The sequence below is a fragment of the Colobus angolensis genome, unplaced genomic scaffold, assembly GCF_000951035.1.
Source record: "Colobus angolensis palliatus isolate OR3802 unplaced genomic scaffold, Cang.pa_1.0 Scaffold3, whole genome shotgun sequence".
NCBI classification, from domain to species: Eukaryota; Metazoa; Chordata; class Mammalia; order Primates; family Cercopithecidae; genus Colobus; species Colobus angolensis.
In genome coordinates, this window is record NW_012116265.1 from 18,217,945 (window position 1) to 18,240,691 (window position 22,747).

Below are 22,747 nucleotides of genomic sequence, written 5' to 3' on the forward strand. Positions count from 1 at the left end.
AAAAAAAAAAAAAAAAAAAAAAAAGCACCTTAACAAAAAGAGAACAATGCATGTACAACCACTGTAAAGTCACTTGCATGTTAAGGAAAAAAAAAAAAAAAACTCAATTAATACCTTCTAAATATGAGAGGGCATGAAATAGTCCGAGCTCTGAGCTCTGGAGTCAGATCCATGAGGTGAAATCTCCATTCCACTTCTCCCACCTCTAAATCTGTTTCCTCAACTGCAAAAACGCATTAACTAAAAGGTTGTTGTGAGGATGAAAATAAATGCCTGGCATATAATAGGCAAATAAAGGTAGGATTTTATTTTTCCTTCTACATCTATCCTGAAGAACAATGGCAAATTATCTTAATATCCTAGGCACGTCATAACAATTGTCACTGCAGGAAAATACCATGTGATCCTGGATCAGTGCTGGGGAAGATGTTTACGCACCTTATGTGTGGACATGCAGTGAGATTACAGACAAATAAGCCTAATTTCTGAAGTTCTTTTTAGGCATAGTGGCTTTGATGTTATAGAGCACAGCAGGTGAGGAGGTGGGTTGCATCTGTAAGCAGTAATGACAAGTGAAAATAGCATGATCTGATTTAATAAACTTGTTAATGGGTCTACTCTTAATATACCCACCCAACCCCTACACCCCAAAACAGCTTCTTACCTAGCCAATCCTTCTTCATAGAGATAGATGACAAGAGGATCATAGGAAGTCACCAGCACATAGAGGCGCACGTCAAACTTGAAATCTAAAAAAAAAAGTATGTATTCACACACAAAAAAACTAAGTTCATTTATTTCCTGTTACAGAATAAACAATGAAACCAAGAAACGTGAAAGAAAGAACATTCCAGCCGGGCGTGGTGGCTCAAGCCTGTAATCCCAGCACTTTGGGAGGCCGAGACGGGCGGATCACGAGGTCAGGAGATCGAGACCATCCTGGCTAACACGGTGAAACCCCGTCTCTACTAAAAAACAAAAAAATTAGCCGGGCGTGTTGGCGGGCGCCTGTAGTCCCAGCTACTCGGGAGGCTGAGGCAGGAGAATGGCATGAACCCGGGAGGCGGAGCTTGCAGTGAGCCGAGATCCGGCCACTGCAGTCCAGCCTGGGCGACAGAGCGAGACTCTGTCTCAAAAAAAAAAAAAAAGAAAGAACATTCCTCCTCTCCGCATGAAACACACACTGCCCACATACCTTGACTTTGGAGGATAACTAATAATTATACTATATAATGGTACCATATACATAGTATATTATGTATATAGTACATAATAAAAACAGTATAATGTATATATACATTAATATAACCCTAATGTATATATAATATGTATGTGTATATGTCATCTTCATACATATTACTGCATAATTTCCATACATATATTAATTACTATAAAACTTATAAAGCACTTTCTCTTATATTGTCTCATTTCACCTTCAAATAAATCCCGAGAGATAGGTAAGGAACCTGCTGCCTTTCTGGAGTCACATATGTCAAGAATTTCACAACAGTATAATAAAGTCTTACTAGAGAAGGCTATGAAAAGTTTAAAAAGTTTAGCAAAGATCTGGCCCAATTTGGTCAAGGGCCTAATCACAACTCACCATCTATGAGCAGGGGGTTGTTAATGTAACGGGAGACCAGAATGTTCTCTTCCAGGGAAATCTGGTTTGGCTATTGAGTAAACAGAAAGAATGAAAGAATAGAAATACACAGGAATCCTAATTTACAATAAGGGAGCAAAGTTCTTAACCTTTAAAGAAATGGAAAACTAAAATTCTGGTTAAAGTTTCCTCCAAGGTACCCATATATTCAGTTGGCCATATAATATCACTTCTATAACACTATAGGCATCCAATTATGAAGCAGAAAAATAAATTTAAACAATACCTCTCACAGAATAAATACAGCCTCAATAGCTTTAAAGATGTGTATATACATGATATTAAATAGTTACATGCTAAGAAAATAAGAGCCACTTTAAAAATAAATAAAAACTTGCTTTCTCCCTACTGTAAAGTAAAATAGAAATGTAAAACTACTACTACTATTCTTAAATGAAGGCTTTCATTAAGATGTTTAGAGAATTTACAGATCCACAATGGATCCTAGCATTTCCTCCATAAAATGAGATAGATGTTTAATTGATTCACTTAAGGGTATTTGCTAAGCAACTGTATGCAAAGAGTGAATACAATCTTTTAAAGGTTTCTTTGATGAAAAACAGTTGTTGAAAAACTGCACTGGGATACCATGATGAAGATAACAGATATAATCTCTGCCTGGCAGATTTAAGATTCAGTAAATCCCTATCCCTGAAAAGTTTAATATTTAGGTAGAGGAACAGCAAAATATAGAATGTAAAAGAACACAAAGCAGCATTTCTATAAATATAAGATGTCAGGTTGCAAAATTAAAGTGCAGACCAATCAGGTGGGACCAGTCAGGGAAGACTTGTCCCGGAAGAGCAGATGCAGAAATGAATGGTGAAGGCTGGGAAGTACATGGTGGAGAAGAAAGGAGCCCATCATGGGAAGATGGCGTACATCAAGCCCAGCAGAAAGGAGGGTGGGCCGATTCACAGACCTGGGGCTAAAACACTGAACTGGGAAATTATGAAAGACATGGTTAAACAATGAGGAGGGAGGGACCCCACTGGCAAAGGGATATGAACCCGTGGCAAACAGAGTTTATATTTAGCATGGTGGAAAGCAGGAAATTATTGTGGATTCTAGATTAAGGAAACAGCAAGATTAAAATATCTTGGGGGAAAAGAAAAGAAAAAACACCTTCATGTGTGATTAGATAAAGCTGGAAGTCACAATCCAGGTAGGACAAAAGGGCTCCAAAAGGGAAGTGGTAATGATAATAATTAGGTTGATCATAGCTACAGTAAAGGCAACAGAAATAACCATCAACATTTGCAGAAACAAAATTTAACAAACGTACTAAACATATGGATGTGCCAAGTGCTGTTCTAAGTCTGTTCACAGGATTATTTCACTTAATCCTCACCCAACCCCATGAGGCAGGTATATCACCATCCACATCTTATAGATGAAAAAAGAATCAGAGAGGGTTAGGGACCTGCTCAAAGTCACAGAGCTAATAAGCAATACAGCAGCAATGGAATCCAGACAGTCTTCCTCACAGGCTTTGCTTTTAGGCATTATTCTTACCTCTTCCCAATATTCTGCTCTCAAATTTAATTGTCCCCCAAATTCAAAAGTTTGTCTTTATAATAATGCATTTCCTACCCTCAATACTACTGTTTCTCGTATGATAATTTTGTGACCTATAACATTATACACAATCACTATGAGCAGCTGTGAAGTCAGAATGAGACTCCTCTCATTTCCCACTGCTGCTATCTCAAAGTCAGAACACAGCTTTCACAACCCATCTCTACGCATCACAGGAACACAATGACATCATTACTGATTCATCCCTAATGAACTCCATCACCCATACCATTTCCTGATTCCCTTACATTTCTTGATCAGCTTCTCATACGTATTATCTCCATTTTGAATCTTCTCAGTGAGAACTGATGCAATCACTGTACAGCTGCAGGCTATGTTGTAAACGTATAATCAAACAATCACAGCTCTCTTCCTACTGAGTAGAACCTATAGGCTGCAATAAATATCTAGTCACCCAACTTTTCTCCACAGCAGAGAATATGCTGATAGTGGTCATCATTCCGTGACACATCTAATGCCCATGCCCATTTCCTCTCCTCCCTTGCTCACCATACACATTTATCATTTGAGTTACACGTAACATAAACCCTTACATTATTTAGGTAACTTTACTATGTGTTCTATTGTCTTTATCCCTCACTTCTATCTGCATTGGGAGTTAAACTGTAGGCTCTCAGAAGAAAAGAAAGGTTTGGGTATAGTTTCTTTGCATAGCATTACAGACTGAAGAGCAACTAAGAAAAACTTTTTGATATCTTCAGGCCTGTTTCCTTTTCATCATTCCCCAGTTAACTCATTTCAAATTATTTCAATTTAAAGCTCAAACTGCCTCCCAAAGTATGCTAAAGTAGGAATCTGAATCTTTCTTTTTCTGAGACAGTGTCTCACTTCTTGGCCCAGGCTGGTGTCCAATGGCGTGATTTCGGCTCACTGCAACCTCCGCCTCCCAGGTTCAAGCAATTCTCCTGCCTCAGCCTCCCCAGTAGTTGGGATTACAAGCACATGCCACCACACCCGGCTAATTTTTTTATTTTTAGTAGAGACAGGGCTTCACCACGTTGGCCAGGCTGGTCTCAAACTCCTGGCCTCAAATGATGTGCCCACTTTGGCCTCCCAAAGTGCTGGGATTACAGGCGTGAGCCACCGCACCTGGCTGGAAACATGTCTTTCTAACTGGACCTTAAGATTAAAGCTCATGGTATCCATTAAGTCATTGTAAAGGAGAATAGTATGGATTAAGAGTGTCTATGCTGGAATCATCTGGACCTGAGTTACAACCTTGACTCTACCACTTACTAAGGAAATGTTAACTACCTCATAGGGTTCATATATGGATTAAAAGAGATTATGTTTAGAAAGGACAGTGGCAGGCTCAATAAACATTAGTTATTACTGCAAACTTAACAGAATATATGTGGTTCTAATTACAAAGTCCCACAGCTCAACAGCATTCATCACCACCTGCCACATGCCATTCTACTCAGAGTACTGAGTAGCAGTATTATCAAAATTAAGAGATACATAATAATTAGAAGAATTTCTCAAAAGCTTTTAAGGAGTGACAACACAGTAGGTACTCCCGAAATACTTGTTGAGAAATGAGAAAAATAGAAGGAACCTAAGATAAAAACATATAAGCAAACAGAAACAAGAGAGTACAGAATTATATTCACAAATATAGGAGGGACTGGAGTGACCTAATACTCTCCTAATATGTGCAAGTCTCAGAGCATGTATCAATATTGTATTTACCATGGATCATGTGTGAGACAAGGATGACTCAACTTGACTTTCATAATCAAATTCACACCTTAATCAGAAAACACCCATTCTTTCCCCTCCTCGATCTGAATATACTAAATTGGGAAAATACAGCCTTTAGCCATGGTTACTGAAGGAGTGGAGCAAACACAGCTCTGTTCCTTTCTATGCTGTATTTCTAGAGTTAAAGAGCACATCCTTATGAGACCACATTAGCCAACCAACTGAGATGCTTCCATCTGTGGTCCACACTTCTCTTTTCAGTGCCACATAAAAGTGATGCTTTTGCTGTCCTTTATCCCGTTCTCGTAATGGTAAAAGTTGCTATTTGCAGAGAGTTTCCAAAAGGTTATGACTACTATAGGGAAGTTTTAATAAGTGGCCCTCTCACTCCAGTGGGAAGACAGGGGAAGATATTTCCATTTGGCCCTCACACCAACTCCATCCCCACTGCCTAAATCCCTCACTCACTCACATTAGTTCTGCTCCCAGACCCTCGCCGCAGCCTTCCCTCTCCTCACCCTCCTGCTCAAATCTAAAAGGAAAGCAGGCAGCAGCCTTGGAAAGAGTTACTTCATCCAGTTGGCTAATGGGTCACATATTCCATGGGAAAGGATCCAGGTATGGAAAAGAGGGGATGGTTATGCCTTTTGTGTAAGCAGAGAGAAGAGTATTAACAACATGGTTTGCAGGTCTGGGTAAAAGGTGGTAAAATTCCAGTTTCGGGGTGAAACGGGAGTATTTTCCCATTATGTCCGCATGTTGCCAGCTCCCCTCATGCCTCCTGGCATCTTCCCAGGCTTCTGTCTGGCACTTCCACTAAATACCTAAAAGAATCAGACTCATTCCAAAGCTTCACAAAGAGGGAGGGGGAAGGCAAAAGGTCCTGCCAAGTACTTTGATCTATGCAGGGGGTCTCAAGGGATTCAGCCCAAGGAGAGGTAGGAGGGAGAAAAAGGCTCTTACATAGCCTGCCAAACACATTCTCTAAAGACATGTCACCCTGTTGAGATTTAGCATCCAGGGAAGAGTTAGGGCGCAGGGTTCTTGGCTCCACCAAGCAAAGTTTAACTTTTCTATCCTTTATGATGCTAGCTTTAAAATAACAAATCACTAGGGCAACAGAGCATTCCAAAAGACAAAAGTCTCAGATGAGCTGGGAATAGATCCTATTCTTTTTGACTCATGTCTAAGAAAATAAAAAGCAAACTTGTACCATAGCTGACTTTCAACAGCAATTCCATTTGGCAGCTAAAACCCAAACCCAAACTAGTGCCATCTATGAGATTCAAACAACACTGGAGCTCCTGGCACAGAGCTGAAGGAAAAGTTGTTGGAGAGGGGCCTTCATCACCAAGGTCAGAGCAGAGACAAGAGGAGACAGAGCCAAGGCATATGACCATGACCTTATGTCACAGGAGACTCAGGGTAAAAGGCCTCCAGACTGGCCTAGGCCAGGTAACAGAAGTTGCAGCCAATGCCTGGGGCTATAGCAGTTGCTCTACCAAAACCAGATCCTATATTTATTTGGCATGAAGGGTCTGGCCATCATTGTTTACGGTACCGTTTTGAGTCCAGCCTGAATTTAAGGACTTTCCAATGTGAAAGATCACTCAGAAAGTTAGTTTCTACACATATGGCAAACAGTTCAATGTGAAAAGACAACTGGGGAATTTAAGATGGGGTTCTGGTCCCACATACAACTTACCTACCTACCCCTGCCCTTCCAGAGTTCCAGTGGAAGGACAGAAAGAATATTTTCAAAAGAATGAAATGATATCAAAGCTAGAAAAAAGTAAAAGGAGTCAGAAAAGTCTAAAAGAGATCAGAGTGATCTTCTCAAGGAGGCTCCTGCAATTTTCCAAGCCTGTAGTCAACAAACATGAAGATCAGGGATCAGCCAAGGAATCAGAATCAGATAATTAACAAACAGCATTTGGAACAGTGAGGCCAGTAGACATGTGGGTATAGAAATCTGATAGAGGAGAGTGGAACTTGAGGCTACTTCATCCCCAATACACACAGAAAGGAAAAGAAAGGTAGCTCTGCCCAAGAGGGAAATCACCAAAATCTTCCTCTACGTTCGCAATATGGCCCACACTATTTCGGCAAGGTGGAAGGGGCATGCTCCTCACCACGTCCACATAAAGCAAAGCCTGAGAGTCAACACGTTTTGCCCTTATCTAAAATTCACAGTCAGCCTCTTCCAGGGAGAAGATATTAGGAAAAGAGTCCTACACAACCATGGTAGAAACCCAGACCAGCTGCCAGTTTCATTCAGTCTAGTCTTTTGTTCATAAATATGGTCCAACACGTAAGGATCATCAAAACTGAGAAAATCCAATAGCAGGGGAAAAGACAATCCCAATAAAATTCAAGGACAGAAGAGAACTTTTCAAAAATTTCCATTGGTATCCTCAGAAGGACAGGCAGGCAAATTGCATCCATTATGCAACAAAAGGTTGTTATTTGTAAATAAAAATAAAGCAAATCAGAATATGAGTTTCTGGAAATCAACCTGTGATATCCAATATAAAAATACAGTAGATGAATGCATAATAAAATGGATAAACCTCAACCTGTGATCTAGAAGATAAAGATGGGAAAATAATTAAAAATGAGAGAAAAGTTAACATGAAGGAAAGATCCAGAATGCCTCAAAAAAGAGTTCTTAAAGCAGAGACAAATAAGAGGATAGCTTTCCTTAAAGAAAAACACTAGTTTCCAGACTGAAAGTGCCTACCAAATGTCCAGGAGGAAGAATAAAAAGCAGGTCCACGCCTAAACACTGGTTAAATTTCAGAATCCCAAAATATGTCAGTAGCAGCAAATCCATATGGCTCTGCAGCAACTTACTTATTGCCTCCTTGCAGGAAAGAATTTGTCTGAGGGGCATAAGGCAGAGTGAGAGACCAAGTTTTAGAGCAGGAGTGAACATTTATTAAAAAGTTTTAGAGCAGGAATGAAAGGAAGTAAAATACACGTGGAAGAGAGCCAAGCAGACAACTTGAGAAATCCAAGCGCCTGTTTGACCTTAGACTTGGGGTTTTATACATTGGCATGCTTCTAGGGTTTTGCGTCTCTCCTCCCTTGATTTTTCCGTGGGGTAAGCTGTCTGCATGTGCAGTGGCCTGCCAGCACTTGAGAGGGGCCTCATGCGCAGTGTGTTGGCTGCAGCTGTACACGTGCTCATTTGAAGTGTTTTTGCCTTACCAGTCGAGGGTTCCTAGAGGAAGGTCATATACCAGTTAAACTCCATCATTTTGCTTCTAACTGCAGATGCTTGAGCCTACCTGCCCAACTCCTGAGATCTTATTGGGAAATGGCTAATCACCAGCTTCAGGTGTTTTCTATTTGTTAGGAGCCTGCCTTTCCCTGGCATATGCTGCTACCAATTATTATTTTAGAGAAACCAGTTTAACAACTGCCTGACCATCACCTGATGATAACCTGACACTCCTTGGTGGTGGCGGGGGCCCTCTCATGCCTGGTTCATGTCTGCCTAGCTACCTATCCTAACATTTCCCCCTTCCAGAGTTCAACAGTTTGTTTCTACTGAGTTTAAATGTTTTACTCAACTTACAGATAAAATAAATAAACTGAATCATAGTTACTGAAGAGACTCTGTTATAAATGTTTAAAACATAAACATAAAAACTAATCAAACAAATGTGCAAGGGAGGGTGGGACATGATATAAATGCAATAAATGCCAAACTGGGAATTAACAAATACAATAAAATGTCAATGAAAGAAACATAAATCAACTAAAGTTACTAACTACTATTATAAGTCTAGGGAGTGAGACCAGTAGGGATTTTATTTACCATGCATATGTATTCCATGTAAGACAACTTTTAATGAGAATTTTGCAAAGAATCAAGATAATGATGGCTTTTGAAAAAAGAAGAGGAGAAATGAGAGGAAGAAGAGCAGAAAGAGGAAAGCAAGGAGGAGAAATGAGAAGCAGCAGCAGTAGCAAAGAAGCCATATCAAATTGAGGTTCACTTGTTTGATAACCTTGAGAACAGAACCCACAGTTCTGCTCACAACAGACGCTAAACACATATGCTACCAATTAATACTTGGTGTGTAGGAATTAACATCACAATATGCTAAAAGCAGAAAAGGTACCTCTTTTCTGCTGACACAACAGGTTGCCCTGCCCCAAAATCTGATCAAGTGTCATTTTAGTCATGGAGTAACTGCTGGTGCAGAAGATTCCTGCCAGTAAGGCCAACAAGTCAACTCATACCTACCCTCAACTCACTTCTGAATGCAGATTTAAGAAGAGCACACCCGCTCTTAATGAAATGGAACTATATTAGTAACCAGTACAAAGGGTGAAGGAGGAAAGAACAAGTGAGGAAAGAGGTTTGCCATCTGCTGCATACTTACATTGTTGATCAGGTAGACGCCTCGCCCCCTAGAAGATGCCACTGGTTTTACTATCCAAGGTCCCCGGTCCTTCGAATATGAATCTGCTCAAAATATTGGGGGATAAAAAATGGAAGAAACAAAGAAAAAGAATGAACTTGAGTTTATTATATCAACTTTCAACAAGGGTTATCTACTCAGGGAAACCAAAAATCTTACAAATTTCTACGTGTTGGGTAGTAACTAAAATTACCTATATTTTTGGACTTGCCTTAAAAATAAAAATAGAAGGAGGGAAGGAGGGAGGAAAAAAGAGGACAGCAAAATCACTCCCATAATAATTTCTTCCGCCATTTCCCCTCTTTCTTTCCTTTTTTTTTTTTTTAAGGCAGGGTCTTGCTCTGTTGACCAGGCTGGAGTGCAGTGGTGCTTCCATAGCTTATTGCAGCCTCAACCTCTGGGGCTCAGTCCTCCCACCTTGGGCTCCTGAGTTAATGGGACTACAGGCATGGGCCACCATGCCCAGCTGATTGTTTTTAACTTTTTGTAGAGACGGGGGTTCTATGTTGCCCAAGCTGGTCTTGAAGTCCTAACCTCAAGCAATCCTCCCACCTCAGCCTCCCAAAGCGCTGGAATTACAGGCACTATACCCACAGCCTCCCCTCTTTCTTGAATGAAAAGATGAAAACAAAATAAGGCAAACATCTGGATGTTAGTCTATTACTGTCACAAAGAATCATCATGAATCCTTGAAATTCCTACCTCTGTTAAAAAGAGGACCTCAGGCAAACAGTGTCAACGTAAGCCAAAATCTAGATCTTATAATACAGCTACTCTCCTTAAATAATTCCTCCGAGCTTATGAAAAAAAAAAAATCACCTTAAATCAAGCAATGTGCCAGTGGAGACAAAGAACAATCATTTACAAGGGATTAAAAGGTGCCATGTGTCCTGTTCCTTTCCCAGGTTCAGCTTTACATTTTAAATCCCTTTGGATCATGAAAAGAGAAAGCAGACAACTGACACTAAGCCTCCCAGAGGCTTGCAAGTGGTCTGAGGAGAAGCAGCTCTGTCTTCCACTTAGGGAGTGTCAGAAGTCAGGGGAGAGAAGCAGGCTAGAGCTCTCAGTGCTGCTGATTCTCACATCCCAGACTGGAGAGGGAGCAGTGGTCCCAACTGTGCCTCTTCCACTTTTGATGAAATACGTCAGGTGGCAGCAGTCATTACTGTTTCAAAGCAGAGATGGGATGAAAGGTAAAAACTGAGAGAATTTTTTTTTTTTTTTTGGTATTTTTCTTCAATGAAAGAGGAGAGAAAGGGTAGTGTGGGGAAATAAATCAAGCAAATGCAAATGTTTCTGAGCAGATCTCACAAAGACTTCCTTTTTCCAAATTGCCTAGGTTGCTGTGCGCCAAGATATCAGTTACCAGTTTATCTAGAATACAAGAGTATAAACCTAAGAAAGTTCCCTATAGTTTCTGCTCCTCTGATTAGAGTTATTAAGAGGCAAGTCCTTTTCTAGGGCTCTAATATCAGAACAAGACTTTCAGACACTGGAGTCCTGAAGTTTTGCACACTTCCCTCTACACTGCATATGGGCCTACACCAGGCAGGCCTTCAGAAGGAGCTCTCTAGGCTCAGCTCCTTTTCCCAGATGACTTGCCAGCAACTACTTGTCTCCTTTTCTTTCCTCTCCCTCTGACATGAGCCAGTCTCTTTAAGGCCTCCCAAACAAACTTGACTTTGTCAATGCCACAAACCATTTCAGCAGGAGGAAAGAAAGAGATCTTTTGTTCACTCTCCCCCATCTTCCCCTGCCTTTTTCCTTGATGCAGAATTAACAGAATTAGAAAAAATTTAATGTGCCACACAGAATTTAAAACTCTGTGAGCAATTCTACTTCTAGAACTATATCCTCTAGTTCTACTCACACATGTGTAAAATATTGCATATATAAGATTTTCAATGCTGTGTTATAACAGCCAAATATTAATTAAATACACTACAATGCATCTGTATGAAGGGTCAGCAAACTATTTTTGTAAAAAGCCAGAGAACAAATATTTTAGGCTTTGCAGGCCATGCAGTTTCTGTGGCAGTTACCTAAGTCTGCAGTTGTAGCTTGAAAGTAGCCACAAACAATATGTAAACAAAGGGGTGTGGCTGTTTACATAAGATTTTATGTATGAACACTGAATTTCATATGATTTCTACACGCCACAAAATTTTATTCTTCTTTTGATTTCTTTCCAACCATTTAAAAACGGTCCTTAGCTTGTGGGACACACAAAAACTGGCAGAAGACCAATTTCACTCAAGGGATATAGTTTGTAGATATCGAATCTACACAATGGAATATTAAGCAGACACACAAAATAAGAATGTTATTAATGAAGTGACATGGAATGATCTTGAAGATAGCCTGTCAAATGAAAAAAGCAGACAGTGCAGGGCAATGTATGTTATACATGCCCATCTGTTTATATACGCATACAAGTTATTTGCTAGTAAATGCAAAGAATATCTCTAAAGAGTATGTAGAAAACTAGTAACACTGATCATCTCTGGGGAGGAAAACGGGTGACTGAGGAACAAGAGTAGAAAAGAGACTTTTCACTGATGATTGTTTTGGAATTTCTTTTGTACCATGGGAATATATTACCTTTCAAAAAGTGTAATTTATATAATTTTAAAGTCCTGCTATAGAAGACATATTTATAGTTATATATGACAAAAAAATACATTTCCATAAAGTGAGGCCACTGAATATATATATGTATATTCAGTTTATGCATTTTTTTCACTTTGCCATTTTCCCCAGATACTGAGCAGACTGAACAGAATGCCTGAGCAAGAAGCTATTAATATTAAAACAAAACAAAAAATAACAAGTTTCCAAACATCACTCATTCAATACCTCTAAGTATCTAATCTGTGTCTATCAGTTTGCTAGGTGTGGGGCGCATAGTGATAAAAAATGTAGTCTCTACTGTCATGAAGATTAGACTAGCCGAGAAAACAGACATTGAACAAGTAATTACAAACAATGAGAGTTATAAAAAGGAAGTACAAGGTTCTACAGAAATGTCTAAGAAAACGACCAGGCTAGTTATTAACAGGCTCACTCACAACTGTAATCCCAGCACTTTGGGAGGCTGGGGCAGGAGGATCCCTTGAGGCCAGGAGTTCGAGACCAGGCTGGCCAACATAGCAAGACTGTTTCTACGGAAAATAAAAAAATTAGCCAGGCATGGTGGTGTGTGGCTGTGGTCCCAGCTACTTCTAAGGCTGAGGTGGGCAGATTACGTGAGCCCAGGAATTTGAGGAGACAGTGAGCTATGATTGCACTACAGCCTGGGTGAGAAAACAAGAACCTGGGGAGGAAGGGGAGGGAAGGTGGGGAGGGGAGGGGACGGAAGGAGAGGGGAAGGGAAGGTAGGGCAGGGGAGGGCAGGGCAGGGCAGGGAGGGGAAGGAAAGGGATCAAAGCTGTCTGGAGACAGTACCCTCTACTTTGTGAACTAGGCTTATCAGAAGATAATGCTTCTGGCTGGGTGCGGTGGCTCACGCCTGTAATCCCAGCACTTCGGGAGGCCCAGGCGGGTGGATCACCTGAGGTCAGGAGTTCGAAACCAGTCTGGCCAACATGGTGAAACCCCATCACTACTAAAAATACAAAAATTAGCCAGGTGTGGTGGTGTACGTCCATTATCCCAGCTACTCAGGAGGTTGAAGCAGAAGAATTGTTTGAACCCAGGAAGCAGAGGTTGCAGTGAGCCAAGATCGAGCCATTGCAGTCCAGCCTGGGAAACAGAGTGAGATTCTGTCCCCCCAAAAAAATAAGTTAATGCTTCTTCTAGTGCTTCACTATGACTGAAATCCTAAATGTTCTTGAAATTGTAAATATCAAAAGACTTGTCTTTCATGCTACTCTTTTCTCCTTGATTTGTGATATTTTCAGAACAAGGATTGTTCTCTTTTACAGGTTCTAAATATGTGGGTAGGAAGCAAGAAAAATCAAAGGCAAAGGCCAAGCAGACTTGCTCAGGAGCCTCTGCTTCAGGATGAAGATGTACTAAACAGGTTCCCCAGTTCTTTCAAGTGCTTTCCAGTTCCTACAGTGGCAGCAGGCTTAGTCTAATAGAAACAGCAATGAACCTGGAGTAGAAAGATCTGAGTTGCAATTCTGGCTGTTCAAATATATGACTCTAGAGGTAATGTACTTAAATCATCTAGTCTTATCTTTAAAATGAGATTTTAAAAATTTAGCCTGATTTGCTAAGATCTCTTATAACTCTAAAATTGTAATCCTACATGTTTACCCATTGCTTTGAAATCTAGTCATCTGTAATTAATTGGTGGACATGAAAATTCACATGTTAGAATCATTATTTCTCAGTCTCTCTTACAACTAGAGATGGCCATAGAGCCCAATTCTGGGGAAAGTTTTGCTTTTATGATACTGGTATCACCCCATCTTCTTCTTTGTTGCTTCTTTCTTCCTTCTGCTTAGAAAGCTGTCCCCTTGAGGGGAATGGCTAGAGTTGGCAAAAGATCTTTAGTCAGCATCTTCAGGGTCACAGACCTCTAATTCTATTCTACTAAATACTGTAACTGGCAGTGATGACACCAGGAGCCTAGATAGACCAGTGTACCATGTATTCCAACCTCTACACTCAAATTACTGAGAATAGTTTGGGGAGTACCCAGGCTTTCACATCTCTGGAGACAGTGATTGGTCTCTAGGCTATATCTTTACAGGTTTTCTCTTATTAGAACAAAAAGCTATAAATCCATGAGACCACCTTGGCTCTTGTCTCTAGTGTTTTTAGGCAATCCTCATGTCCAATCCTTATCAGTTCTCTTTCAAAGGCCCTGCAGGGGCTATTCCAACCGCCTTCTGCCTTTTTAGACACCCACCCATTGCTAGGCCCCTCACTCCTGGCACAAGACCTCATCAACCTGTTCACCAAGAAGGCTAGGAATTTGTAACACAAACCTATTTACCTGCTTTCCTCTTCATCTAAAATGTTATCTGGGTCATCAACTTAGCCTTATTCCTTCTCCTCTTTCAGGAGACACATGCCCACTTCTCTTTCTAATGCTCATCCTTCTACTTAGGTTCTTGGTTTAACCCTCTCCTGCCTCCTCTGAGACCTCATTCCCTTGTTCCTCTTCAATCTCCCTTTCCTCTCTGATTCTCTGTGGTGCTGCTTCTTTTTTTCTCTCCCTTAGTAATCACATCCATCTCCATACCTGCAGCTTCCAGAAACTACATCTCTGGCCAGAACTCAAAGCTGCTCTTACAACTGCCTACAAAACACACTACCTGGATGCCCCATTGAAATCCAAATCCATCTCTTGTCCAAAACGTAACATTCCTCTTCCCCTTTAACAGATCCTCCTTTGCCTTCCTGGTTACATTTCCTGGTTAAAAACCCAATGGTCTTCCTAGCTTCTCATACTCAAACCTTAGGATGCCTCTTTGATTCCTGCCTCACTTCCCATACACAGGCAGTAATGTTTGTTCTCGCACTCTTTCTACTCATACCTATCCATTTTATCCACATCACTGCAGTAACCTTCAAAGAGACCACCATTTTCTTCTCTCTGCCTCTGCCGACTCATTTCACATAGTTATTTTTCTAAAGGCCAGTCTGTTTATGGTGTCCCTTTCCTTCCAAAAAAATTTCCCATTGCCCATACTCAAGCACTGGAGGGCCAGAACATAATACTATTAATTAGGATTATTTTAACTATTAATTAGTATTATTTTAACTAATTAGTATTATTTTAACTAATACTAATTAACAGTAGTTATTAATAACATAACTACAACTTTAGTTAGTAGTTAAACATAACATACTAAAAGTAAAATAGTAAAACATAGTAAAAACATAGTAGTATTAATATAGTTAGCAAACATAACTACCACTAATAATACAAACATAGCCTGAAATAGGAAATAGTATTAAACATTTATCAAGCCACCCCTACCAGGAACCATCCCAAGTGCTTTCCACATACTAACCTACTTAAATATCTTGACAACATTATAAGGTCAGCACCAGCAATACTCCCATTTTATAGATGCGGACATTAAGGCACACAGAAGTTGGAGTAACTTGGCTAAAGTCACATAGCAAAAATTTTCTTAACTACAAATTTGCAGCTTTGAGTGCATTGAAGCTCGAAGTTCATTCATTCAATTAGAGCTCTATGTGACCCACTGCAGAGCCATCTGTGGGCAGACAATGAATTGCCAACCAATAGTCCCAGCCAGAGCAACAAATGGCTATTAGATAAATGGTGAAGCAGGCGTTCCTGATGAACTGCTGGTCTCCTCTGCCAAAGATGGAACAACTCACTAGGTGACCCAGAGAGACTGGCAAGCCTAACAGGTTAAAAGAATCAAAAGTCAGGAAGTCTAGAGATAACTCTCTCTTTTCCCCATGCTACTTCGTCTATCCATAAAACTGAAATAGTCTCTTTCTTGGACTTCTTGGGAGAAAAACTGTCCTCTCTGTGCATCTCACCTGATGTTCCTCATGGGAGAAGTGACTTCTCTCACACTGGTGCTACTGGGGAATGGTCACTGCATGCACGCTGCCCAGTGCCATTAGCAATGAAGCACAGAGATGAAGAGCATGGCCTCTGAAGCCAAACTGCCAGTTTGAACCCTAACTCTACTATTTGCAAACTGCATAACTCACAGAAAGTTTCTTAACCAAACCGTACCTTAGTCACCTCATCTATAATACTACCAGAGTAGAGGTGCCAATTAAAAGAGTGCCTACCAGAAAGGAAACATTCAGCAAGTATTAGTTATTACCACTGTAATTTGGACTTTCACAAGAGACCTGCCTCACATCTCATCTGTACTCATGCTTCTTCTGTGCACTAAGCCTAGTGAGTCAGGCTCTGCCCCTGTGGAGGAAAGCCTGAAACCAGCCCAGTGCCTCTGCCTGGCCTGGGTGGGTAAGTTCACAATGATGCAAAAGAAATAAGAAGCCCATTTTAGACCTGGATCCAGGCCATGTGTTTCTGTATCACTTTACCAGCCATACAGCTGACCCTTAGATGTCCCATGTGTATTTGTTTTTATTAGTCTGAACTCAAAGGGGAGAGAATGTGACTAACTTGTAGCTCCAAACCCTAACATCCAAAGATAAGTGATGTCTCTACTCCCAAAGAACATAAATTACACAAGACTAGAAATCGAGGCTGAAAGAATGTTTCTTAAATGGCAAGGGAAAAAGGGATACCGAAAAGGAAGCATGTATAATTCATATGCAGGAATATAAAGTATCCTCACAGGCCAGGTGTAGTGGATCATGCCTGTCATCTCAGAGTTTTGCGAAGCCAAGAGGGGAGGATTCTTTGAGCCCAGGTGTTCAAGACCAGCCTGGGCAAGAGAGCAAGATCCCATCTCTACAAAAAATTTAAAAATTAGCTGAGCCTGGTGCTACATGCCTGTATTCCCAGCTACTTGGGAGGCTGAAGAGGAAGGATCACTTGAGCCCAGAAAGCAAAGAGTGCAGTGAGCCATGATCGTGCCACTGCAGTCCTGGGCTATAGAGGGAGACTCTGTCTCTCTAAAAAACAACAAAAAAAATCCTTACATAGGCACTAAGTCATCAATGGAGAGAAGGGACATCAAGCAAAAATACGTAAGGGGCATGCTTATATGATGCCAATGTGTCCTTACATAAATGATATTGACAAGTTTACTGAGCATATCAGAATAAAAATAGTTTTTAAAGTTACCTCTGCAACTGTTTTACTAAAGAGTCACAGTTGTTTAAGGATTTGGAAAGCCCTGATTGGTTGACACCTTGAGGCAGCTTTTGGGGTAAATATTCCCCAGGTTCAGTTGCTGGGGACTGAGGCATTCTCTGTCAAGCACTTACTACAAAATTCCGCGTACTCAGCTGGCAGGAGGAAGGTCTGGGGGAGGATGTGAAAAGCCTTGAATCCATGTGTATGCTGCATTCGAATAATGTTTTTGTACAGTCGGTCCTTCCGGGTAAGTTCATAAGACCTAAAAAATCAAATAAGTATTTCCATTCAGTAAATTATGACTCAGAATTTTCCTGCATTACCACATTCTAAAGAGTTACAGTTCACAGTCTTAGACCAGTTAGTGAAGACAGTATTATATCCTAAACATATCACTGTTAATCCAAAGGCTTATTAATCATTTTTATCAAATGGGTTTTTTGGTCAGATTTTTTTCATTAAGATAAAATCTCCACACCATAAAATTTGCCCTTTTTAACGTGTAATTCTATGAGTTTGGACAAACACATACAATTATGTAATCACCACGACAATCAAGATAAACACCAGTTTCAACATCCCAAAAAGTTACCTTAATTCCCCCTGTAGTGGACCCTCTCAATCACCTCCAGCCCCTGGGAAACATTCATTTGTTTTCTGTCCTTATAATTTTGCCTTTTCCAGAAAGTCAAATAAGTGGAATCAGACAGTGTGTATCCTTTTGAGACGAGCTTCTTTCACAGAGCACAACTCATTTGAAATTTATCGTTGTTGTATGCATCAGTATTCTGTCCCTTTTCTTGCTCAGTAGTAATCCACTGTATAGATGTACCACAGTTATCCATTCACCAGTTGAAGGCATTTGGGCTGTTTAGTTTTTGGAGATTATGAACAAAGTTGCTATAAAGCATTTCCATATGGATTTTTATATGAATGTATGTTTTTGTAAGTTTTACTGTAAACATAAGTTTTTATTTCTTTAGAAGTGAGACCGCTTCGTTGTTCAGTAAGTTGTTTTAGTTATTTATTGTTGTACAACAAATTACCTTAAAATACAGCAGCTTAAAATAACGATAAATATTTATGACCTCATAGTTTCTGGGGCCAGGAATATGGGAGTGAGAGAGCTAGGTAGTTCTGTCCCAAGGTCCTTTATGAGGTTATAGTCAAGATACTGGCCAGCATTGCAGTCATCAGGCTCAATAGCGGATGGAAAACCCAACTTCCAGATGGCTCATCACTCATATGTGGCTGCCTGCCTGCAGGAGGCCTCAGCTCCTCCCCACATGAACCCTTTCATAAGGCCAAGTGCCTTCAAGATGTGATAACTGGTTTCTCCCAAATCAAGTGATCCAAGAGAGTGAGCAAGAAGCTGTAATGTCTTTCACAATCTAGTCTCAGAAGTGACAGTCACTTCTGTCATATTCCACTAGTTAGAGGCAAGTCACTAAATCCAGTCAACACTCAAGAACAGAAAAATTAAGCTCAACCTTTTGAAAGCAATACCCAAGAATTTATGGACACATTTTACAATCACCACATAAGTATATGTTAAACTTTATAATAAACTGCCAAATGTTATTCTGAGGATATTGGAAAAACAAGCTCCGTTTCTCCTGCTATATTCTGAGATACTAAGGAAAAACCAAAGTGTTTTTCCTACTCTGTAATCTCAATTCAACATAATCACTCAACACTTTAGACACCAAATGTGTGGGAGTTGCCCCACACACAAAGCACAAAGCAAGCAATCTTGCAGTGGGTGTCCTCTAATTCAACTCAATTTTGACCCTACCTACCTGGAGACAGTGTCAGTTCCCATAAGTTGAAGGCTCAGTCCCACAACACTGCCTCCCACTTCCAATGCCAATAGCAAGCCCCAAGTTGTTTTACCTGTGCTTTTAACCACCTGGCTGTAAATAGGGGTCCCTACAACTCCCTCTTTGGGTTCAATTAATTTGTTAGAGCAGCTCACAGAACTCAGAGCAACAATTATGTTTACTGGTTTATTTAAAAGGATATTACAAAGGATATAGAGGAAGAGATGCACAGGGCAAGGTATGAGAAAAGAGGCACAGAACCTCTATGTGCTCTCCGGGCACACTACTGGCCAAGAATCTCCATGTGTTCTGTTACCCAGAAGCTCTCCAAACCCAGTCCTTTGGGGGTTTTACGGAAGCTTCATTACACAAGCATAATTGATTGGATACTGGTGACTAATTTAGCTTTCAGCCCCTCTTTCCTTCCTGGAGGCTGAGGGGTGGGCTGGAAGTCCTAAACCTCTAATCACGCCTTGGTCTTTTCTTGTAACCAGTTCCCATCCTGAAGCTACCTAGGGACTGCCAGGCACCAGTTAAGTCATTAGTATATAAAAGGACACTTCTCACTCTGGAGATTCCAAGGAGTCAAGGAGTTATATGTCAGGAAACACGAGGAAGACTAACTACATATTTCACAAGATCATAGTTATCTAGAGTGGCTATACCACTCTGCATTCCCGCCAGCAAAAGTGTTCCAGTTGCCATGCATCCTAGCCCACACTTGGTGTCTTCTGGTTTTTGTTTTTAGCCATTCTAATGGGTATATTGATACTTTGTATAGTTTTAATTTGTATTCCATTAATTACTAATGCTATTGAGCATCTTTTCATGAGCATCTTGTATTTGCCATCCCTGTATCTTCTTTGGTGAGGCATCCATTCAGATATTTTACCCATTTTGAAAAATAAAGTTGTTTGTGTCCTTATGATTGAGTTTTAAGAGTTTGTTATATATTCTGGACACCAATTCTTTATCAGTTACGTGTTCTGCAAATATTTTCTCCAGTCCATAGCTTATTTTTTCATTTTCTTAACAGTGTCTTTCAAACAGCAGATATTTTTAATTTTAAAAAAGTCAAATTTATCAATTTTTTCCTTTTATGACTGTGCTTCTAATGCTGTATCTAGGAATCCTTTGTCTAACACAAGGCTGCAAAAGTCTTCTCTACTCTATGTTTTCTTCTATAAGTTTTACAGTTTATGTTTTATTTTTAGGTCTATGACCCTTATTTCAAATAGGTTTTTAAAAATTGATTCACAAGTATAAAAATCTATTCTAAAACAGATTTCAAATATAAGTAAACAACAACAACAAAAAATTTGACTGTTGATAAATATACCCAAAATTTCAGGTTATAAAAACCGAACCTGTGAAAGAAATTCCAGCTCCAAAAGCTTCAACAGAGTCTGTACTATTCACTATTATAAATCATTATAAAATATTTTAGGAACCCTGTGTGTTTCACTTTAATGGATTATTTAATTCATGACTCTCTAATAGTATAAAAACATTTGGATTAATCAGATAGTGAAAAAAACACCAATACTCCAACGAAAAGCAAGCTCGCAGACCAAAGCATTCTGGAAGTTTTTACACCACAGGTTATCTACAGATGTGACCTTCTGAGAAACATAGCATGGAAAAAAAAATTCTGAGTTAATTCTAAGTAGAATGTAAATTGAGAAAGATTAACTACTAAAACATCAGAATTTCTGAGATGTTTTCTTAATTTGTTTTTAGGGGGAAAAGCATTTAGCATATTTTTAAAAAGGACTGTCCAGGAAAATCCAACACATGGTTATCTAATTCATATTGGTAAATCTATTGCCATAGCAATAACTGTCCAACCTCTCATGTAACTATGTGGAACTCATATCATCATTAGCACCACGGGCCTGAAATGATCCTCCTGGATGGGACGCAAGACAAGCCTTAACTTTAGAGTATAATGATCCTATTACAGTAAAGACCCAGGTTAGGAACCCCGTTGAGAACTTAACTACATCATTGAGAGATGGACATAGAAGAGGCAAAGTTATAAAGAAAATCAGGAAAATTAGCACCTTAAAACCAGGGTAGTAATTACTATTATATCAGGTGTACATTCTTGTGTACAGTACTCCAAAAAGGCACTTTGGTTAGCCTCGACTGGACTCACTGGTCTATGATCTGTTCCACTCCTTCAAAATCAACTAAGAACCTTTGTGGTAATCATTAAAAACTTATTCAACCTGTTCCACAGTTCAGATTCCTTTCTATGATTTCAAAAACTGCTTTGTCAAATCTAGGTACCACAAACATTTCTTTCTTATCTATGGCCCTCTTCTGAAATCCAGAGCAGAGGTACTCAATTTTTAGTGTACATAAGAATCACCTAGAGAACTTCATAAAAAATGCATGTGAGACCCAGGTCTCACCTCTCAAAATTCTGGGATGAAGCCCAGGATTCTGCATTTTAAACAAGTACCCCAGAAGATTCTGATACAGACAGTCCAGGACCCACATTAACCGCTGATTTAATCTACAACAGTAATTTCCTAACTTCCGTGTTACAAATTACGTCAATGCTTTTTAAATATATAGCTTTCCAGGTACATATTTACCTGGAAAGGTAAGGTACCTAGAAAGTGCTTAAATATACACCTTCTCTGGAGATGGTAAAGTCCATGAATCTGCAATGGGACCTGAGAATGTATATTTTGCAAAAGTACCCTAGGTAATTCTTATTATTAGGGAATTAGAAACACGGAACCAGAGGGTAAGGAAAAGAATGCATTCTCCTACAGATGCCCCACATCAGTGGTTTTCAAACTTCTTTGCTTGGTACATCCTAGAAGAATCTGGGGAAACTATATATCCTCTTGCATGTTTAAGCTGACATGTAAGATTTTTCATCATAAATTTAAATTGTTCCAAAGAACCTGATGAATCATAAATATTACATTAAGACAAAATTATAACACCAACCTTTCTTTTTCTTTCTTTTTTTTTTTTTTTGAGACAGGGTCTCTCTGTCTTGCCCAGGCTGGAGTGCAGTGGCACAATCATAGCTCACTGAAGCCCTGACCACCCCAAACTCAGGTGATCCTCCCACCTCAGCATCCCAAGTTGCTAGGCACATGCCACCATGCCCACCGAAATTTTTTTTTTTTTAGAGCCATGGTTTTGCCGTGTTACCCAGGCTGGTCTCCCAAGGGCTCAAGCGATCCGCCTGCCTCAGCCCCCCAAAGTGCTGGGGTCACAGACACGAGCCGCTGCACCCAGCCAACCCCACACTTTTAAGTATACTGAAGGGAACCTAAACAACATAAAGACTCAATACCTCATTTTTTAAATGTCATTAAAGGAAAAGCTTTCTGTCAGTAAAATTTTCACTTTTTAAAATATGCTTTTTAATGAAGTTAACACATGTACAGAAAAGTATACAAAGTACAAGGCAGGGCATAATGAATTTTGACAAAGTGAACACACCTGTGTAACCACCACTCAGGTTGTGTATAGAACATTCCCAGCATGCCAGAAAAGCCTCCCTTAGACCACACAGACACTATCCCCCAGTCACTCTTAATTCTTCCATTTCATTTCCCACAAACAACAGGTTAGCCTAACATATTTAATACTTGTCTTTTACAGCATATCATACCTTTTCTACAGCAAAATTACACATAGGAATTGAAATATAATATTTTTAATTCCCTGTGATCATAAGGCTATAACTGTTTATATATACATAACTGATTATCATTGCAAGTATTGTAGTATACAATTCATCCAAACACCAATGACACTCAATTCTGTGAACTCCTTCCTA

General features: G+C 39.8%; 1 protein-coding gene across 3 annotated transcripts in view; it reads right to left on the reverse strand.

The window, feature by feature from the left end:
• Positions 1–22,747, reverse strand: part of TTLL5 (tubulin tyrosine ligase-like family member 5) — a 306,711-nt gene that overhangs the window by 260,985 nt on the left and 22,979 nt on the right. For all 3 annotated transcript variants that reach the window (XM_011949527.1, XM_011949526.1, XM_011949528.1), the window contains exons 6-9: positions 17,248–17,378; positions 9,361–9,443; positions 1,604–1,673; positions 665–749 (exon numbers count right to left, since the gene is read on the reverse strand). In XM_011949527.1, the coding sequence (XP_011804917.1) occupies positions 665–749; positions 1,604–1,673; positions 9,361–9,443; positions 17,248–17,378 (369 nt within the window). The remainder of the gene's footprint in view (positions 1–664; positions 750–1,603; positions 1,674–9,360; positions 9,444–17,247; positions 17,379–22,747) is intronic.